Source organism: Agelaius phoeniceus, chromosome 9 (genome assembly GCF_051311805.1).
Source record: "Agelaius phoeniceus isolate bAgePho1 chromosome 9, bAgePho1.hap1, whole genome shotgun sequence".
Lineage (NCBI taxonomy): Eukaryota > Metazoa > Chordata > Aves > Passeriformes > Icteridae > Agelaius > Agelaius phoeniceus.
Genome location: NC_135273.1, coordinates 32671246 through 32691663, shown reverse-complemented (window position 1 = coordinate 32691663; position 20418 = coordinate 32671246). Strand labels below are relative to the sequence as shown.

Sequence of the window (20418 nt, the reverse complement as noted above, 5' to 3'; positions counted from 1 at the left end):
TGCTCTGATGCCTCCCACATGGCAAATAATTTCCATTATAATTCATTCTAATTTGTTTTATTTCCTTGATTAACTTTATAACGTAATAAAGCACCATTTTCACTTGAGCTATTCTCTGTTAATTTGTTTTAGTATTGTCTGTAATGATATTCATTTCATCTTTGTCATTGCTAATTTTAAAAATCACTGAAGTAAAGCCAGAAAATAGTAAAAAGCCGTGACAATTGGTAGTTTGAGAGTCTTGAAATGGTCACATGGGGGCTGGCAGCCCGTGAGGGGCAGCCCAAAGCCAGCAGTGGGGTCAGAGCTGGCATCCAGAGCATGGCAGCCCCAGGCTCTGGGGACAGGCCATGCTCTGCCACAGCTGAGACACCATGGTGGGATCTCACAGAGCAGAAAGCTCTCCAGTCCCTGGGACGTGCTGGGGGCAGCTCAGATTCTTCTGCACACACTGAACACCCTCTGGCATTATTTTCAGAAATGGGAAGCTCTCATTCTGGCATATCCTCTCCACCTTTGGTAAGAATCAGGCACTGCAGGAATTTTTTGGGCACAGCAGCAGCCTGGAAGCTCCTTCAGCTCCTTAGACATGAGCACAGTGCTCTGATCCCTGCTCCTGCTGCCTGTCCTAGGATGGGTCTGCCCTCAGATCCTGAGAGTCAAGGCCAGACACAAAGGTGGGAGTTAAGTCCTTGGATTTTGCTTGCTCAGTAGCTCCAAAGCTGGAGTGCTCACCAGGATGTGCTGGCAGGGTTTGTGGCCCTGTCACCACGTTCTGGGCTCTCCCAGACAGCAAGCCCAGGGGTGGGTTGGTTATCTGGGGCAGAGAGGAGCCAGGCTGCAGCAGTCCCTGAGCACGTCCTGGGAGCCAAGGTGCCTAAACCCCTGCGGGTGTGCAGATTTTAGCATTTGCAAGGAGAGTCACATTGTGTTTCCTGGCAGTAGGAAGATGCATCCTTCAGCTCCCAGTAACATCTGTCACTGTGAGTGAGCTCTCTGCTGTGCTAAATCTGCCCTTCCTCGTGGAATATTTGCAGCAGAAGCGATCACAGAGGAAGCTTTGTGCAACAATCAGAACTTCTTGCATTAGAGCTGAATGCTGATGCCTCTGCTCGCTTTCCATCAGGGACTGGCTCCCTTTCCTGTGTGCAGGCAGAGACTTCATTTCACACTTGCTGCCCTTCTGGCTGAAAAGCCCAAAGCTGATGCTGCAGAGGCTCCTTGTTTCACGTGGTCCTGTTCTTTCCCTTTGCTTCCCAGGTTGCAGATGCTCGCTGATCAGCTGGTGGAGCGCTTTGTGGCCTCTGGCCTGATGCTTAAAGAGTGGGACAGGGTGAAGCTGCATGCCACAGTCATGAACACTCTCTTCAGGAAAGATCCAAGTACGTAGAGCCTTCATCCTTGCTGCTAAATGCATTTAAAGTAGTCCCTTTGCTCAGCAGATGCTGTTGTTTGCTTTATCACGGTGGTTTTTCTTACTTACAGGGCTGGGGGGAAGATATCTGCAGATAAAACCCAGAAGAAAATAAAGCAATGAACAAAAGTCATAGGTTCAAAACCTTGGCACCCTGTAGCACTGCTAGGGAAAAATATGTTCAAGTAGAATCATAGAATGTCCTGAGTGGGAAGGGACCCACAAGGATCATCCAGCCCAGTTCCTGGCCCTGCCCAGGACACCCCACAATCCCACCCTATGCCTGAGAGCGTTGTCCAAACACTCCTGAAGCTCTGACCATTTCCTGGGGAGCCTGGTCAGGGTTCCCTCTGGGCAAAGAACCTTTTCCCAATATCCAACCTCCCCTGGCACAGCTCCAGCAATGCCCCTGGGTCCTGTCCCTGGTCTCAGAGAGCAGAGCTGCTCCTGCACTGCCCTTTGGGAGGAAGCTGCAGACCCTGATGAGGTCTCCCCTCAGTCTCCTTCAGGCTGAACAGAGCAGGTGACCTCAGCCACTCCTCATGGTGGTGAGATCTTGGGCTCTCTGTGTCCCAGTGTTAAATTGAAACTGGGTAACAACTCCATGTGTTGTGCTGACCTTCAAACAAGATGAAAACATAATCCTCTTTGGTTAACTTAGAGACTGCCCATTTCTTTAGGAAAGTGATTCCATTGTCTTTCTCCTTAAATCAGATGCAGACAGATGAATGTGATGCGAAGCTGAATGTGAGCTGTTCTTGAGTGTATGGCGTCTGCTGTCTCTGCCAAAAGATTGTCTGCTCTGAGCTGTCTCTAGCATCACTCTGATCACATTACTTTATAAAGCAGCCCTGAAAGCATCATCCTTGGGGAGGGGCAGTGTGTTACAGCCTGGTTCTCCATGTGCAAACATGCATGCTCTGGCCCCTGTGCCCTGCAATAGGTTGTGTCAGGAATTCTTTAGTTGTTGCCTCTCTGAATCTCTGCAGGGACAGTGATAACAGCAGGTGATTTGTGTCATTGTCTTCTGGGCAGGTTTGGCTCTGACTGCTGCTGGATTCAAACAAGCACACCCAGGGTGCAGAAACCCTGTAAAGATGGGGCTCTCAAACTGAGCCCTGGAAATGTGACCCCAGAGTGCTGCTGTGGCTCTGCACATGGGCAGCTGGGTCTGGCACCCTGAGTCTATATTCTGCACAGCCCCGTGAGGCACGAGGGGCATTCAGACACAATGGGGAGAGCGTTCCGCCAGCATTCCACAGGCAGCCATAGAAGTCTCTTTGTATTCCATACAGGATTTGAACAGCAAGCTGGATGTGAGGGGGACTTCATAGTTAATGATGGAGATGAAAAAGAAATACTGAATATATTCACTGAGTGAGGCAGAGGTGCTGTGGAAGGCACAGATCATGTACTTGGGGATTATATAAAAACCCAGCCGTGCTCTGGGGAAATGGATCTCAGATGTAGGCTTTTGGCAGCTGCTGTAGGCCTGGGTTGCTATTCTGAATGTCTGTGTGTGTGTGTGGCTGTGTGCCCACCCCACAGAAGCATCCACAGCACACGTCGGGTGCAGGCAGCACAGGTTTGTGTCGGGGCTGTCCCCATCCCGCCTGGCACTGTGCTGGCATGCTCAGCCTGGGATCTGGGACTGTTCCAGGCCATGCAAGTGCTGTCTCACACCCTGCCATGGCAGGATGAGGCATGAAAACGAGCCAGAGAGAAGCAGGTGTGTTGCACTGAGCAGTCAGCCCTACAGAATCACCACAGCAGTAGCTGTGATTTGGGGCCTTTCCTCCAGGTAACAGAGGTGATCCCCATAGAGGCACCAGCTCCAGCCCTTTTCCTCCTAAAATCCAAGTGGAAGTGGGTTTTTTTTGCACTGAGAACCAGGCAAAGATGGTTTATTAGCTGGCAGCTGACTTTGGGGAGGGACAGAGTGGGGGGTGAAGTACAGCACACAGAGTTCTCCCATCTGAAGCTCATTCTGCTGCTGGCTTTTCTCTCTACAGCTGAAGAACGAAACAACACAATGCCTGGTAAATCATCTTTCAAGGAGCGGGAGTCATTTAATGGCCAAAATATCCTCAAGGTCAGTATGAAACAATTAGGGAAATGGAGCCAGCTATGGATATTGTATAGCCAGAAGAGGTCGAAACACCTCTTCTAGACTGCTTTTGCCTTGGGCTTATGGGATCTCCAGGGGCTTGGGGGGGTGGGGGGAATCTGTTTAGACAATAACCAGTCCAGATCACTGGTAATTGGGAGCATTAGAGTATTTAACAGGAGCATTCCTGGAGCTGCTGAGGCTCAGAGCAGGGATATGAAGCACGAATGCTAAGTGGGTGTTCGTGTTGTCGTTTACTTCGCTCCTGTTTTACCCTGGAGACTCAGGCTCGAGTTGATTCTCAGCCCACCAGAAAGAAGCACTTCGTTGCTCTTGTTCTACTCATATATATTTATGAAACTAAACCCCACTCTCATTTCACTTACTCTTTTCTTTTTGGGTTTTAATCTCTGCTATTGATTTGCTCCAGAAAAATACAGGGTAGTGTTAGGGAATCCCACCAGGATCCGAGGGCTTTGGCAGTGATCAGAGGTTAGAAAACACGATCCCCCAGACTGTGGAGGTTGGGAAAGGCTCAAAGAGGGGGAGCATGCTGGAGACTCCCAGGCTTTGCCAGCCAGGGTTGGGGCTGCAGGCAGCCTCTGCTGCTCATCCAGATGGCTGTGGCAGACTGATGCTGTGCTGCTTGACCCCTGCAAGTGTCCAGAGAGAAAAGAGATGCACAGAGGAGCAGAAATGGAGAACAGCACCAGCGTGTAAGCGAATCTACAATCCTCATTGTGTGAGAGGATTTGGTGCAGGCAGCTCTGATAAGAGGGAGCGAGGACAATGCATGGATACATTTGGGAAGGGTAAGAAGATATTCTGGCAATGAAGATACATGAGAAAGGATGCAGGCTGGGTGGGAGCTGGACAACTCAGAAGGACTTTAGAGCCCTCCCAGAGGAGGGGAAGAGTGAGCTTTTTTTGTATTTACAGTCTTAATAATGTATCAGGCACTGGATGCAGGGGGATGTGAAGGCAGGGAGTGGAACTGATTGATCTGTGTGCAGAGGACAAACAAAGGGACAAAATTAGGTTAAGCTCTCATTGTCCTCAAACGGTCTGTGCGAGCGTGGTGTCATGACTCAGCGTCACCACATGTTGAGTGTGCAGTGTGAGACTGCAGTATTGCAAGCTGGAGCAGGGAAGCCACAGCCCTGGTCCCTTTCTTGATGTGATCTGCAGTTTTGGATAGCTCCCAGTGTTGGGAGAGGCAGCTCTGAAAGAGGGAGATTTGTGTCAAGAGCCCTGAGTGCCTGCAGTTCTCTGTTTTCTCCACGTTTGCCTTCACTCCTTTCTCCTGCTTCTGTTAAAGTTGTCCTCAGGCTTCAGAGCCACATAAAATCAAACTGTGGGTCTTCCTCCGTGCTCTCATCCCAAAGTGTGTGTGATTGGGACGGTATTAACGATGCTCCCTCTGCTGGTCACACCGTTTGTGGGGTCTGAGGATATGGAGAAGGGTCTTACGGTGCACGGTGCTTGGAAATGCAACCACTCTCCTTCCGAGGCTTCTTCTTATTCTTGATGCTCTCGGGAATACGAGCCCGATGCATTTTTAAAGCTCCTAATTGATTTTGTACTGACGTAGCCAAAAGAGCTGCTGGCTGTTTGGACTGCTGGTAATTACTTCAAAGCATGTCTTGCCACAAGAAATGTCATCCTTCTCTCCCACCTCCACTACATTTCCTAACCTGCCCGCTTCGTATTTCCCTTTGGTCTCCCACGTGCCTGCAGCAGAACGCCCGTTGGCATTAATTAATTACATGAGTCATAAATAGCTCCAGGCTCCTTACCGGAGGAGCCCAGCCTCAGTGAGCCACTGATGCATTCCAGCATGACCTTGCAGGGATGCGCCAGCTCCCTCCCAGCCTGCTTTTATATCCATTATTTATCTTCTGCTGGGGAGGCTGCCCTCTCACAAAGTGGCTTCATTAACTTTTGCACCAGGATCTAAAGGAAGGGCTGTTAATGAATATGGCTGCACTTAGGCAGGCTGGTGGGAGGGAGGGCCATGTGCCCTGCATGTGATTCCAGGCGGTGGGACTCTGTGATAGCTCTGCTGAGTGGCTGTGTTCCCACTTGGAACGCTAACAAAGCATGGCTGCTGGTAGGAGGGGAAGTGGGAAAACTCAGGTTTCATCACTCTCATTCCCATTGTGCTGCCCTGTAGGGCCAAAGGCTCAGGGCAGGACTGGAGCTGTCGGGGCACAGAGCAGGATGGGAGTGCTGTGGCTCTGCTGTTCCATGGTCAGAGCTGGGGTGTGTGTTTGTGTGTGTGTGTGTGCAGATGTGCTGGCAGCACATGTTTGCTGATAACATGCCTGCGCTACACCAGGCTCCAGCTGGTATTTTGCTTTCAGCTGAACTAATCAGAATTTTATTTAATAATCCTTTGTTCTACCCGTTCCACGGAGTTAAACATACACTCCTATTTGTGCTAATAAATGGTTGTGCAGGCCGCTACCTTCCCACACTGCTCAGAAAATAGATCCTGTAGGATGACTTGCGTTTGGGAGTTTAAATTACTTCTGTCTTGAAGAATATCCCTGAAAAAGGTTTCCTGGCATAGGTGGAGCTGGGAGCCCAAGGGGCTGTGTGAGATTTGTGTCCAACAGAGCTTTGCCTTTGCACTTCTCTGGTCCACTCCCAAAAAGCTGGGGATGCTTCATGGACATGGAGCCGTACGTATTCCCTCTAGGCTGGCTTTGAACATCGCAGCCACACACCAAAATCGTTCTCCGGCCAGGGGAGCGAAGGGAGGAGGCAGGAAAGAGTCAGGAGAGCTGATGGAGGAGGCAGGAAAGAGTCAGAAGAGCTGATGGAGGAAGCAGCAATTCCTGCTGAAGGGCCCCAGCAGCTCAGGCAGGGCCAGGCCTGGGGGAGATGCTGGGTTGGCAGAACCCTGCCGTGCTCCCTGTGCTGCAGCTGGCACTGAGGCACCCAGGGCAGCTGCCGGCATCTCCGGCTGCGCTGCCTCCGGGCTTTTATTTGGTTTTGTTTAGTGGGAAGAAAATCCAACTAAGGCTGCAGTGAATAAATAAAAAGGAAAAGAAACGCAGAAAGGCCGGCTGGCCAAAAATTTCTGTTGCACGTTTAAGGGAAAGGAAGAAAACCACCTGGACTCTTACTGGGTCAAAATGGAATGAATTTTGGCTTGAGTTGAGGTCTGAGAAGTAAATGAATGGCCTTTGCCACGTTCAAACAAGAAGGAAGCAAATTCTGAGTGCAGAAAAAGCTGAACTCTGCCGCTTAGCACAGATCCGTGCATTAACAGCTTACAAGATTAAATATTGAGGGAACAGCTACTGAGGTACAGCAGCAGAAAGCTGCACATCTTACGTCTTTAGGGCATTAGGGGAGACTTTAAGCTGGGATGGAAGACTGGGAATGGGATCAGCCAAGGTGGTGACACATGCTGCCGTGCCCTGGTCCAGCAGCAGGGCTGCAAGAGTGCTCAGGGAGGGCTTCTAGGTCAGATAAGGCATCATTTGATGGGGCTCCTTCTCTTTTGAGGCCTGCATAAGTGTATTGAGTTATGGCACTGTACCTGTTTTCACTGGGAGCAGGGGAAAATTGCATTTACTGTCTGATACTCTGGAGAGCCAGTGGTGTTCCCTGTCAGCATATCTGTCCTGCTGGGTAAGAGCAGTGTGGTGGCTGGGGCATGCAGCAGTCCAGTTTAAAACATTTGATGCAATGCCACGGAGAGGGGTGCAATGGAAAAGAAAAACCTTGGCCTGAATAAACCCCTGACCCCTTCAAAATACCCCAAGCCTACCAAGCTCTAAACAAATGAACATGTGCAGAGCCAGCTCCACTTGCAGATGAGGAGTGTGTCTTATGTTCTGCAGCAGTTGGAACCCAGGCCTTTTGTGTAAATTTTGTTTGTGGATTTCAGGAGGCTGAGTCTTTTCCTGATATATTTCTAAGCTGAGGTGAATCAAAGAGCCAAAGCACCGGCGTTAGGTGGGGATCAAGACTGCCTGGTGTTCAGAAAGGGTAAGAACATCTTGTTATCCTCAGCAAGGTGGTAAAGATGTAGATCCAAAGTAGGACTGACAGCTGGAACAAATACCTAACAGGAGGTGGCTGCTTGGAAAGTTTAGAGTTAAAAATACCAAACAAAGAATCCACTGAGGTGAGGGAAGACCGAGTAAGAGATTGTGGTGCAACATCAGGATCTCAGAAATAAGCCAGTGCTTTCCTCACCTCCTTTTTGCAGAAGAATCAAAAGCAGCAATGAAAGGCTGTGCTGGCACTTTGCAGAGGGGAGAATTCCTGCCATTAGCAAGAGGTACCGGAACAATCGAGGGGGCTCAGCAGTGTGCAATTAGAGCAACAGTGGGATGGGAGGATGTGACAGTTGAGCAGATGAGACTGGAGATCAGTTTGTATAATCATGAGGAAAAAAAAAAGGAGATTAAATTGGGGTTGCTGTGAAAATGCTTTCCTGAGAATTACATTCTTCAGGGGGAGAAAAAGCCATATTCATGTTATTTGCATTTGATGAAACAGGAATCTGAAGTGGCATTTGAAAAATCAGAGCAGACAAAGGAGGGAAGATATCTTTGTTGGAGTGTTCAGGCCTTGGAGGCAGTGTTGAAGGTTTTGGGGGAAGGAAGGCTGAGCCACAGCACTGAGGAGAATGCAGTGCAGAAGGTTTGTGCTGCCTTTGCATGACAGAGATCTCTTTGGTGACCTTACCAAGAAAAAGAAAAGCCTTTTTTTTCTCTCAGAGGTGCTCTACACCCCTCTGACTAATTTTAGCAGGAGCTGTGAGAGCTGGAGGACGGTTTGTTGAGAGTCTCTGAATGCTCTTTCCCCTGCACCTCTGCACTCCCACCCAGGCCAGCAGCTGAGCCTTTTGGAGGTTCTGTGGGTGCCTCTGCCTCCCACCCAGTGAGCATCCCCCCTCCTCACTTCCCTGAGATCCCTGCTGTGCCACCAGCCAGCCAGGGCAGTGTCACCTCTTTGATCTTAAGAGGACAATTTTTCTCCGTGGAGCTGGCAGGGCTTGAATTACAGCAGCGCCTTAATAGAAGGCAAGGACCCAGCACATTAAATGCAAAAAACCCCAACCTACTGATTAGCAAAAGTAGACAGTTCATCCCTAAGGTGCCATGACCCTTCTGCTGGATAATTTTCTGTGTCTGTCTGAATTAATTTCCTGGCTCTGTAGCTAGACTCCTCCTCTTGGTGCTCGGTGGGCGTAGTGAGAGGTCACGCTGACGGCAGCTCCGTGTCCCGGTGTTCCCGGATGCCTCCCAAGCCTCCTGCCATCCCTGCAGCAAAGGCAAAGCCCAGCTCTCAGAAACTGTTGCTGCATTTGCTGTAATAGGAGCCATGGGGATGAGGCTTCTGTGGAGAAATGCAGTGTTTGGTTATTAATTCCCTTAAGTTGTACTGCAAATCCTTCACGTTTGAGGTGTAGGTCTGGGATCTTATCGGAGCCTTTAATTTGCTGAAAGGGTTTTTATTCTTGTCTGAAAGACGTGCAAAAATCTGGTAACCTCCAAATGTCCCGCTTGTATTTGTTTCTTAGTTTGCAGAATGCCTTTCACCATAGCAACTGGGGTTTGATTTCCTGAAGCACATGAATTTTCATGGATTTGTGATGGGGGGGAAAGACCCAAAACTGTGAGCTAAAGCAAAGGTTTTGCAGCGTGGCAATGGCAGGAGCACCACTAGATTTGGCTTGTGGGGAGCAGGGGATCCTGGAGGGAGGGGATCTCAGCTGAACAAAGGCCTGCACCCAGCCCTGAACAGTTCTGTTTGAAAAAAATCCATCCTGACAGATTAATTTAGACTATTGCTGAATGTCACCCTCCCCACTGCTGCATCACCCTCTGGCAGCTGGGGTGGCTTTGCTCCAGTTTTATCAAGAGCTGAGGTTTCACATGGCAGTAGTCACAGAAGGATCAGCTGCTTCCATATTCACAGAGCTGGAAACCTCATGCTCATCCCACCCGTGGAGGTCAGGAGGGTGTTAAGGGCAGCATGAAATGCACTCTGAGCTCTGCAGGTGAAACCCAGCTGGGAGAGGCAGGGATATTGCACACGTGAGTAGGAGGGAACAGAGCTCCAAACAATGTTGGGAAATGAGGCAGAAACAAACAGGCAGCTGCAAACAAGGACAGGTCCAGGAGGGAGCTGTGGCACCGGTGTAGGATGGAGAAGTTCCTCAATACCAGCCCAACAGGCCAGGGTTTGGCTTATGGGGGGCTGCTCCAGACTGAGTCAGCCCATAGAAATTAAGAAAAGAGGCAAATGTCCTTAAAGTAAACCTCTGACTATGCTTAGCTGAAGGATTTGTCCAGTTTTGGGTACCATGGATGGGTGCAAAGAGCCCAGGGGACAACAGTAAGATCATTGGAGGGGTAGAAAATGTCTGCAAGCTGGGGCTGAAAGAGTTGTTTCAAGGATAATAAAGGGAAGGAGAGCAGCATGTAGGAAAAACTCTTGAAGCTTAAAAATGCTTTTGCCAGTAGTGGATGATAAAGTGATAAATAATGGGCTTAAATTGCAGCAAGAGATCAGGAAAATCTTTGTAAAAGGGCAGGATAAGGAAGCACTGCTCTAGAGGAGCTGGGAAAAGGGGGTCCTGATTGTTTTGAGGGAGCAGAGGTGTTAATCCAGGATCTGCCACCACCCAGCTCCTCCTTCCTTGGAGAAGGGGAGGATGGTGGAGCTGATGACCTTCACTGGTCCTATCTTCAGTTTGTCCCTTCATGATTCCTCCATGGAATGTGTGCAGAACACCCATGAGATGGCATCTGTGAACATACCAAGAGCTTCTTGGCGTTTACGTGGCATTTGCTTTGGCTCAGGAAATAAAAATATAAAAAAGAAACCTCCCAATCATGTGCCTTGGATCTTTCTCCATGCACTTGCTGCTGCTTCTTATGTTGGTGGTACTTTGCCAGAGAGAGATGGTTATGTTGTTTCCAAAGGATTGTACCAGTGATATAATTGTGAGGGATTTTCCTATGTGACAGAGGAGATAGCCCTGACTTGGGTATCTCCCAAGAGAGAGGCCACTGGGACTTCTATGACACAAGATTTTCTGCCTCCTGAAGTCTGCCTGCTTTATTCTTCCTAAGGGAGATGAGGTGAAAAGGTCTCTGCTGCTGCCTTTTAAATCTTGCCAGAGGCTGGAAGAAAAGGAGAGGGGAAGGGCTGTTCCTTGTGGAAGGGCTGGATGCTATATTGGGGATGGAGAGACACTCCAGAGCCAGCTGCACACTTGCAGAACAAAACAATCTGCAGCCTTGTGGCTGGTGCTGCTGGGGACAGCCAGGGTGACAACTGCCCTCTCTGTCCTTCCCACCCATCTTCCACCCTTGTGACTCTGCACAATATTCTCCAAGACTGTAACACCGGAACAGTCTTGGAAAATGTTGGATGGCCAGACAGCCATCCTTCAAAAAGCCATGGGAAGGAAGCAGTTGCTAATTTGGGGAGGAGGTTGGGATTGCTGGGAAGAGCTGCCTCTCTGGATGAATGTCTGCCTGCTTTTCCTATGCTTCTCGTGCATTATTGCTGGCAAGCTTCCAAGCACAATTAAAACTCTGACAGATAATCATTGGTGGAGTGGTGTCCAGGGTGAATAACACAGGAATCAGGTATTTCCTTTTTTGGCACCAAATTGTTGCAGAAAATTTTGAAAGTCAAAAATAGAAGGAAAAATAATCTACTCATTTAACAAACTCCCCAGGTTTTGACAGTTTGCCTGGTTGTGCCTCATCTTCTGGGAGCCACCAGGGGCTTTAGTTTGGGGTTTGTCTGTCATAGTTTGGGGGAGTTTGGGTCATAGCTGGGATGGGGTTTGGTGAATTTTTTGGGATGAGGAAAAAGGAGCTCTGCCAGCACATACTGCAGCCTGGGAACTGTGACAGGTGTGGAGATAAGAGCCTTCTGGAGAGGTCCTGGCAGGCCTGTGTGGGAGGCTGCAGGACTGAGGTGCATTAAACAAGTAGGTGGGATCCCAAAAGCAGAATTGGAGGCTGTGCTTTGTGCAGCAAAGGAGGTTAATCAGAGGAACTCGGATGGACAGAGTTTGCTGGCATTCAGTGGATTCTCTTAAGAGTCCATCAGTGTTTCTGAGTGTTAACATTTTCATTTCAGAATTTAATGTTTTAAGATTTTTCATTTTTCCGTGTTTTTGCCATTTCCTCCGTCAGTCCTTTTTGCCTGGTGCTGGTATCAGTAATCCAGCAATTTGCTGAGGAGTCAGCGCCTTCCTGCTGTGTCTGGCATGGGATCTGCCCTTGTGCTTTGGCCAGATGATTTGGAAGGGTGATTGTTCTCTGCTCTTCTCCAGTGTTTTTCATCCCAAGCTGTGGACGTGGTATACACACTTTAATTCAAATATATCATCCCTTACCAGGTGGAAAGATTTCCAGGGAGGGCACAGAAAGTCTGCAGACAGACAGGTTTTGTTGCTCTGTGTTGAGGCACCTCTTCAGAAACGCTGTTTAATTTTTCTCCATGCTTGTCAGCGTGTGCCTGGCATTCTGTTTGTTCCTCCCCTTCCCCAGAGGGGATAGCAGCACCATAACATGCTGATTTCCAACAGAAAGCTCCTGGCTTTCCAAGCCTGTGCCCTCATTCACCGCTGCTGCTGATGGGGACACGCTGGGGCTGTGCTGGTGAGCGTTGTCACTCTGTGCAGAGCAGCTGAAGCTCTAAAGGCTCCAGCTCCTCCAAAGCCTCTCTTTAATCTCTTGTTGGAGCTGTCCATGCACTGGGTTATCTGTCAGCATGATCCTCCTGCACGTGCTCTGCCATGGAGGCACAGCCCAGTGGTGCTCAGGCTGTTCACACCCTTCCTGGGTGGGATCTGAGGGTGGATAAACATCTTCCACCCAGGAGAAACAGCACAGGAGGGATTGCTGGTGTCCCATCCTCAGCGTGGACCAGGGTGAGCTCATCCACAGCCATGGGCTCCTGGAGCTCCTGGAGCTACGAGCCTCCTCCTCCTCCCAGCCTCTCTGAAGTTGCTAATTTCTGTGTTCATTCCAGACATGGAAAACAGGACCCTCCCTCAGCTCCCTGCTGAGGGCAGTGGGGCTTGTGAGGCAGATTGTCACAGGCTAATGACATTACATGGCAGCGCTGAGTCATCGGGGACAGTTTTGTGCTGTTGATCTGTAATAGCCCAGCCCTCAGGCACTGCTTTCTGGGGCTGGAGTTCACAGCAGAACTCCCTGCAGTCCAGGGAGGTGTGTGTGTGTGTGTGTGTGTGTGTGTGCACATCCATTCTATCCCGTGGTATCGCTGCTTGTTAGTGGGAATTTTTAATTGCCAGGCATCACAGTGAGTTGTTGCTCCCTCGGCATTTCTGAGGCTCTCAGCAGAGCTGCTTGGACTTTTTCATTAATTCAGGGTGGGGTTTTTTTGGCTGCCTACTGTAAACGACGTAAGGCTTTAAAAACTGATCAATAATCCTGATGGTAGTGGCAAAATCCAGGCCAAGGCAGCGTGAATGCGAGCCACAGATTACGTGAAGGAAGTTTTAAATACCTCTGACTCCCTTCCCTTCCGTGGACTTACTTTGTCCTCCCACTTCCCCATGCTCCTCCAAGCAAATCCATTAATATTTCTCATGCTTGTTGAGCCCATGACAGGTGATTTAAAAGGCCCAGTTTGCGTTGGCACCTCCGCTCTTCATAACCAGAGCTGAAACACATCGCTGCTGTCCTTGTGTGGATTGGCTGTGATTTATTGCTGTTGTTGCCAGGCTGGAGCACAGAGGTGCTGGCTCATTCCAGGAGGGATGTCTGTGGGAAGAGAGCCCCCCGAGGAGGACAGCTTGACAAACACCCGCGCTTGGGAACACGACATCGTTTAGGCGCCTGTTTTAACTTCTTCATTGAGGAGGCATCCTCCTCCTTGCCTCAGCAAAACTTACTTCACAGGCTTGAAAAGGGGAAGAAAATGTGGCAAAGAGGCATCCTGGGTTTGATCTGTTGCTCTGCCTTTGATAAGGAAGTTGTTGTGGTTTAGGGGTTGAAGTTTGTACAAGCAGTTTTGGCTCAGGTTTGCAAGGAGTGAGCGGTTTGATGTGTGATTTTCTCTCTCTCCCAAAACAAGACTTCAACCTCTTGTCTTCCTTCAGAAAATGGTTGTCTCATCCCAAGGGAGGTCTGCTGGGTAATTTGTGGGTAATCGAGGGGAACAGACCTCAGAGGAAGAAGGGTTTCCAGCATCTGAACAGAATTGTCTTCAGGGAGAAAATGTGGTGTCAGAAATGACAGGGGTGCTGCTGGCTTTTCCTGGCTCAGGATAAACTTTGGGGGGAGAAGTGGAGGAAAACTTGCTTTCTGGGAGCTACCACAGGGCTCCTTGCCTTTCATCATGACACTCAGACCCAGTCCCCAGGATGGGAGAGGGAGAGAGAGGAGCACTTGGACCTATAGTTTGCAGGCTGACCTGTGAAATATGGGTTATCCATCATCCAGTTCTCTCCTTCTCTTGGGAGCTCATGGCTTATGGGGAGGGCAGTGTGGCTGTAGTCTGTGCCATCCCCCACAGATCCTGGGATGCTGCTGCTGCCACTCTCCAGGCACCTGCTCTGTCCCCATGGGAGATGCAGGCATCCTCTGTGAGCATTGCCCAAACCTTTGGCTGTGGCTTGAAAGGCAGGGCACATCCCTGGAGCGTTTGCTTGGAGGTGCTGGGTCTGGGGTTAAAAGTTAACAGTGCTCTTTCCTTATTCCATTCTAATTCAATTTGGGAAGGCAGCAGGGAGATGGAGGGCACTTAGTCCTCTAAGTGCTATTCCCTTGATGGGAGTTAGTAGCTTGCACTGCATGTGTGGTGTTGATTCTGTAAGCTGACCTTTACCTCCATCAGGTTCATTCTCATTTATAATACTTAAAAAAAAAAAATCCCAGCCTCCATCCTCTTATTTATTCCTTGGGCATCGAGGACATAAATCCTTTGGCATGTTTGGATTTATAGAATTACTGTGCTTTTGCTGAGCCTCACGTCCCACTCCAATCAAATGACACGGCTCTGCGGGTGATTGCATTTCTCCTCCCCTGCCTCCCTCCTGCCTGCTCCTGATCCACATCTCCTCGTGTTCCCTGCAGCCTTTCCAGGGAAAGGTGGGCCCTTGGCAGCCATAGGGAAGGATGGAAAGGGAGTCAGCCAATCTTGGGGTTATCAGTGGTTGCTTCTGAAGGGCAACAACCTCCAGAAGGTACCTTCTTCCCTGGTGCAGAATAAGAAATGCTGAGATGCTTTCCCAGGAGGCATTTCATCAGCTCTGCTCCAGGGCTCCTCCAAAACCAGAGCGTTTCCGTGGTGGCTGGGGAGAGGGGGGAGTTATAAATATCTTTCTTGGCTCTGCTTGGCTTCTCCTCAAGATAAATAGAAGTGAAAGTCAAAAGCAGAGGCTTGGCTCTCTGCAATCTCTTCCCGAGTCCCCAGGGACCCGAGTGCAGGATGCTTTTGTGATGGGAAGCCACTTCCTGGTGTTCCAGAGGTGTTGGAGGGTTCCTGGTGTTCCAGAGGTGTTGAGGATGACGTTTGAGGGGCCTCTCTCCACGCTGCCTGAGGCAGGTCTCAGCTGTGCAGTGATCTCCGTGCCTGGAGTCTGGTGGTTTCTGTCATGGGAAGCCTCAGGGAGCACAAGGAGCATCAGTGAGAAGCCAGCCTGAAACAAGAGCAGAAAAAAGTGTCTGTGGTTGTCCTCTAAATCCTGTAGCATGTTTACTCTCAGAAAGTACAGCCACATTACCAAAAATCAATAGTTCTAGCAGCGTTCCTCCCTGGGAAACACACAGCTGCTCGAACACACGGGAGGTGGGGAATCTTAAAAAAGCCAAGGGAATACAAAGTGCTTTGGTACAATGGCTTTGCTGCACTTTTAGCAGTGTACAAATGGAGGGCCCTTGACCTGGGCAGTGTCTTCTGGGGCTTCCCAGTCATCCTTCTGCTGTGGCATGCCTGAGACTGTGTGAAGCAAGAGGGGCTCACTAGTCTCATTAGGGGCTCATTAGTCTCATTAACTAATTTTTGCTTTGAAGTACCTATGTTTAGTAAGAAAAACAGGTTGTGGTGTGCAGCAATAGCATAAACAAAACTCTTCCTTTGGTTATTTTGTGGAAAGCTTTGACTTCTAGCGCTGCTGATGGGTCTGGCACATCCCAGCATTTAATTTGTTTTCTTCATGGAATCCTGGAATGGTTTGTATTGGAAGGGACCTTAAAGTCCACCTCATTCCATCCCTCTTGCCATGGGCAGGGACACCTTAGATCAGAGTGCTCCAAGGCCCTTCTAACCTGGCCTTGCACACTGCAGGGATCCAGGGGCAGCCACAGCTTCTCTGGGCACCCTGTGCCAGGGGCTGCCCACCTCACAGGGAGGAATTTCTTCCCAGTATCTGAATCATGCTCAGGCAGTGGGAAGCCATTCCTCTTTGTCCCATGACTCCATGCCCTTGTCCAAAGTCCCTGTCCAGCTCCCTTGGAGCCCCTTTAGGCACTGGAGAGGGCTCTATTCAAACCCTAGTACTCCTTGCTTCCCAGCACACCTGCCACTCCCTCCGTCAGGAATCAAGAGAGGTGATTTCTGTTTTTCCTGGGTGGAGAGGGCTCTGTGATAGGAAGGAGAGACAGTGTGAGCAGCCACTGTGACAGGGACAGGTGTGAAGGTTTGGGGTGAGTGGGCACAGTGGCAGAGCAGTGCAGGCAGCCCCAAAGAGCACCATCCTTCCTTCTGAGGTCAGCCAAAACAAAGAGAAAGGTGACCAACCCCTTTTTACTGCCATCTCTTATTAATGAGACATTTTATCCTAAGTCCTCCAACATGAAAGATGCAGGCTTTTGGGAACATAATTAATCTTTCTTGTATAAATCTTTAATTGTATGAAATGGAGTTTGTGTGGCTGTCGTCATTTCTCTTCCTCTCTTTTCCTCCTCTCCTGGTTTGAGATGTTTCCTTAGCACAGCTTCTTTTCTGCAGGCTGCTCTTCTTTAGGGCACTGACCCCGTGGAGCCACCACTCACAGTGTCCCTGGAGGCCACGCTGCTGCCCTGGGGTCTCTTGCTCTGCCCCAAGATGGGCAGGGAATCACTTTCCCTATGGCTCTTTTCCTTTGTGGAGTGACAGCAAACCCAGGAATTGTCCTGAAAGAAAACTAGCTGGTCTCCTCTGGAAAAAAGGGTATAGAATACTCTTGGGACAAACAACAAAAGAGCAGTTGTGCCCAAATCAGTGCCAGGCAGAGCCAAATGCCTCTTTGGAGGAGGTGAAGTGCAGCCTTTCAGATGCTAAGTAGTTATTTGGGATTTCAGTCAGTCCCTCTACGGAGGAATTGATGCACCATTGGCTCCAGGAGGATTAATGTGTTGGCTTTCCTTCTTGCCTTCTGTAAAGGGCAGGAAGGGCTGGGGGACTGTCTCAAGCCCACGCCTGCAGGGACAGATAGAAGATTGAATAGGAGACAGATGGAATGGACATTTTGGAGATCTCCCAAGGTGGGCAGAAGCCACTGCTCAGGTTCTCGGTGACTCGGTGACTCACAGCTCTCGTGTTAAACAGAGCTTCCAAATTAGCATCTCCACCGAGAAGCTTTTCCTGAGGCACAGCTGATGTTCCCAGGTAGAGCAATTTCCTGCTGCTTAATGGAACGGGAGGAGCACTTTGCGCTTGGATGCGACGAGGACGCTTTTCCAGCAGTAACTTCTTGTAAGGAATTCTGATGTCATTTTTCTTGGTCTGCCCGGTGGGTTGGATTAATGGGCAGGGACACACCCCCCTGGCTCCGGAGCTGGCTTGCTTTCCTTAATTTGCACTCAGGTCTTTGCGGAACAAAGACGGATTTGTTGAACAAAGCGGGGTCAGTGCTGGGATGAGGAGCCCTGTGCCTCCAGCCTGCTACTTTGAATTAGGACTGAGCTGTAGCTGTTAAGTCCTGCATCCTGTGGCCTGGATTGGTGCAAACCTGCTGGCCTCAAACCTCGCTGCTGCAGAGCCTGTGACCTCGAGAGCAGCCCGGGGGTGGTGCCTCCAGAGCAGCGGTGCCTCCCCACGCTCCCTCAGTGACACAGGCAGCAAAACAGAGGAGGTTTGAGCAGCTGCTGCTATAGATAAAAAGAGTTCAAGTGCAGTCCTTAGTGGGAAAAATAACTTAAAGAATACTTTGATTTAAAGGCAGAACCAATCTGTGAGGAGAGGCTTTTGACAGGGCCAACTCCTGCGAGAGAGCCGAGGGCCAGCTGCAGGCTCCATCCCTCTGGTGCCCTTCAAGTGTTTTTTTTTCTTCTTCCTTTCAGCTCTTTGAGAACTTCCACTTCGGGGAGGTGCAGCTGGACTCGGTGCGTCTCTCCCAGAGGTTCTCCTCGGACGCCTCTGGCTACTACGCCACATCTGGGCAGCTGTGCTTCTCTTGAGGAGGCCATGGTGGGTCTGCTCTGTGCATGATCCCTCGGTGAAAGGTTTTATAGGACATGAATCTTCGATGGGAACCTGGGAACTCCAAGCTGGGATGCCTCATGACTCCTCCAAAGTATGGGAACCATGGCATTTCCCGGCAGCTTTTCCCACTGCCCTCTTCTTCAGGGTTGCCTTCCTCCTCCTTTCCCCAAAACATCACAAAGTTGCCTCTTTGATGTCTGTGGATTGCTGGTTTTCCAAGAAAACTACTAGAACTGGGGCTTTTGGGGCATCACTGGTGTTTAAATATGGGGCTTTTTTTAGAAGAGGGAAGTTTGTTCTTAAAATAAGTATTTAAAATCCAGGAGAGCTTCGCCGGAGCACGATTTAACGATATTGAGGTCAGGCATTGCTTGGATCTCCAGCAGTGTGCCTCTGTGATGTGGATCTCCAAATAAATTAATTCCCTTCAAAAGCAAAGTGTTTATCTCCTGTTGCATTGATAGTTTCTGTAATTAAACTTCCAGCACAGCACATAACTATGGTAATAAGAAAGCACTGACGGTTAGAGCTCTTTCCAGTGACCGTTTCGGAGCGTGTCAAAAAACATATGCCTTGTAGGTGGTTTCTCCATTAAAAGCAGCACCAAGCTCTTTGATTCCATTGTGAATCCTTCAGAGATCTCAAGACAAAGTTGTTTTTTTCCTGTAAATCTCCACATTTGGTAAAAATAGCAGCACAGGATTTCGACTTGCCCTAGGATGAACGCTTTGGAAAATGGAAGGTGCTGGTGCTTGGGTGTTTTGTAACAAAACAGGTGCTGCTGCCCATTCCTAGTTGCTTCCATGGATATGGAATCATGCTGTGGTAGAGGTGGAGAGTGTCTCAGCCAGGGATAGCGGTGCTCCAGCAGAACCCACGTGTCCTAGTGATCATTTCTAAGAGGTCTTCACCCGATTTCCTCCCTCCAGAGTGAGCTGGCTCTTTGGCTGTGCACAAACAGCAGTGGGAGTCATTCAGGAACTGGGATTGCTTTTCTTTTTCCCTCCAGATATATTGCTGTTTATGTTTCCCAGACCAAATTGCCTGTCTGCTTTCAAGCCTGCCTGTCAGGCAATCCAATCATCTGTGCTTTTGCTGGGTGCCCTTGCTTGTACCCAGCCAGAGCCGTTGGGCTGTTTGTGTCCCTTTCCTTGGCGTCAGAACGCCTCTGTGCTCTCCAAAAGCCGCCTTCCAAACGGTTCCCTCGGGGAGCAGAGCACAGCACGCACTCACAGGGAGGTGCTGAGAGCACTTAACACCAGTTGCTGTCATCTTTCCGCCAGCCTGAAGAGGTACTTGGCAAATCTCTTTGGAACAGACCCGGGAGCTGCTCACGCAGCCACCAGGAAAGTGGAGGTGCACCTTGGGAAGCTTCTGCCTGATGAGTTTTTAACGACTCTCAATGAGAAGTTGAGGCAAACACGGGGTTTTAACAATTGGAGCATACTCCTCCCCTTCCCGCTTGTGTAAACATGTTTTAGTGACAATTCTTTGGGAAGTTGGTTGGATTTTGTTGGTAAGCAGCTTATCCCACTGCTCTAGCCTGGCGCAGCAAAATTCATTTCACACCTCCTTCCCCAGGCAGAATTAAGGATTCTGATCTTTTGCCTGACATCACTGGGGTTTGCTGGCAGTTTTCCTTCCCATCCTGAGCATCCTGGCAGGGAGAAGAGAAGCTGGATGTGTGCTGTGGCATCCCCAGCTGAAGCTGTGAAGGAGCTGCAGCTGGGGTGAGTTGTCACTTGTTGCCTACCCTGATTTCCCCCCGCTGAGATGAGGGGAAAATCCAAAAGCAAAACCTTGGGATAGGGGGGAATCTTCCCTGGGGCCCTAAAATGCTGTGGTAGGATGGCCAAGGAATGGGGACCACAGTGTGGGCATTGCAGGGAGAGGGGTTGGAGGATGGGAGATGGCAGGGACAGGGGGCTGTGGGATAGGGGTGGGAATGGGACTGGGAATGCAGGATGGGGTGTGCAGGTTGGGGATGTGGAAGGAATGGGGGATGTGTGATGGATGCACGGTAAGAATGAGGGATGTGGGATGACTGGTGCTGGATGGGGATATGGCAGGGGATGCAGGATGGGGGATGTGAGATGGGCACCTGGCAGGGGCCAGGGCTGCTGGATGAAGGATGTAGGATGGGGGATGCAGGACAGAGATGTGGCAGAGATGCAGGATGAGAACATGGCAGGGACCAAGGGATGCAGGACATTGGATGTAGGATGGGGACTGGGTAGGGGTCAAGGATGCACGATGGGGGATGCAGAATGGAGATGGGATGGGGATGGGGGATGCAGGCTGGGGACTGGGTAAGGACCAGGGATGAGGGGTGCAGGATAGGGGCATGTGGAATGGAGACGGGATAAGGACCAGGAATGCAGGATAGAGGATGGGGAAGGGGGTGTGTCAGGGGATGGAGGATGGGGACGCGGAGGGGACCAGTAGTGCAGGACGAGAACTTCACGATGGG

The 20418-nt window shown here is 50.0% G+C and overlaps 1 protein-coding gene across 1 annotated transcript in view; it reads left to right on the top strand.

The window, feature by feature from the left end:
- Positions 1-18386, top strand: part of ASCC1 (activating signal cointegrator 1 complex subunit 1) — a 35766-nt gene extending 17380 nt beyond the window's left edge. Inside the window, exons 8-10 of the mRNA XM_054637606.2 lie at positions 1261-1382; positions 3427-3506; positions 17807-18386. Of these exons, the coding sequence (XP_054493581.2) occupies positions 1261-1382; positions 3427-3506; positions 17807-17923 (319 nt within the window). The 3' untranslated portion in view covers positions 17924-18386. The remainder of the gene's footprint in view (positions 1-1260; positions 1383-3426; positions 3507-17806) is intronic.
- Positions 18387-20418: the final 2032 nt, after the last annotated feature.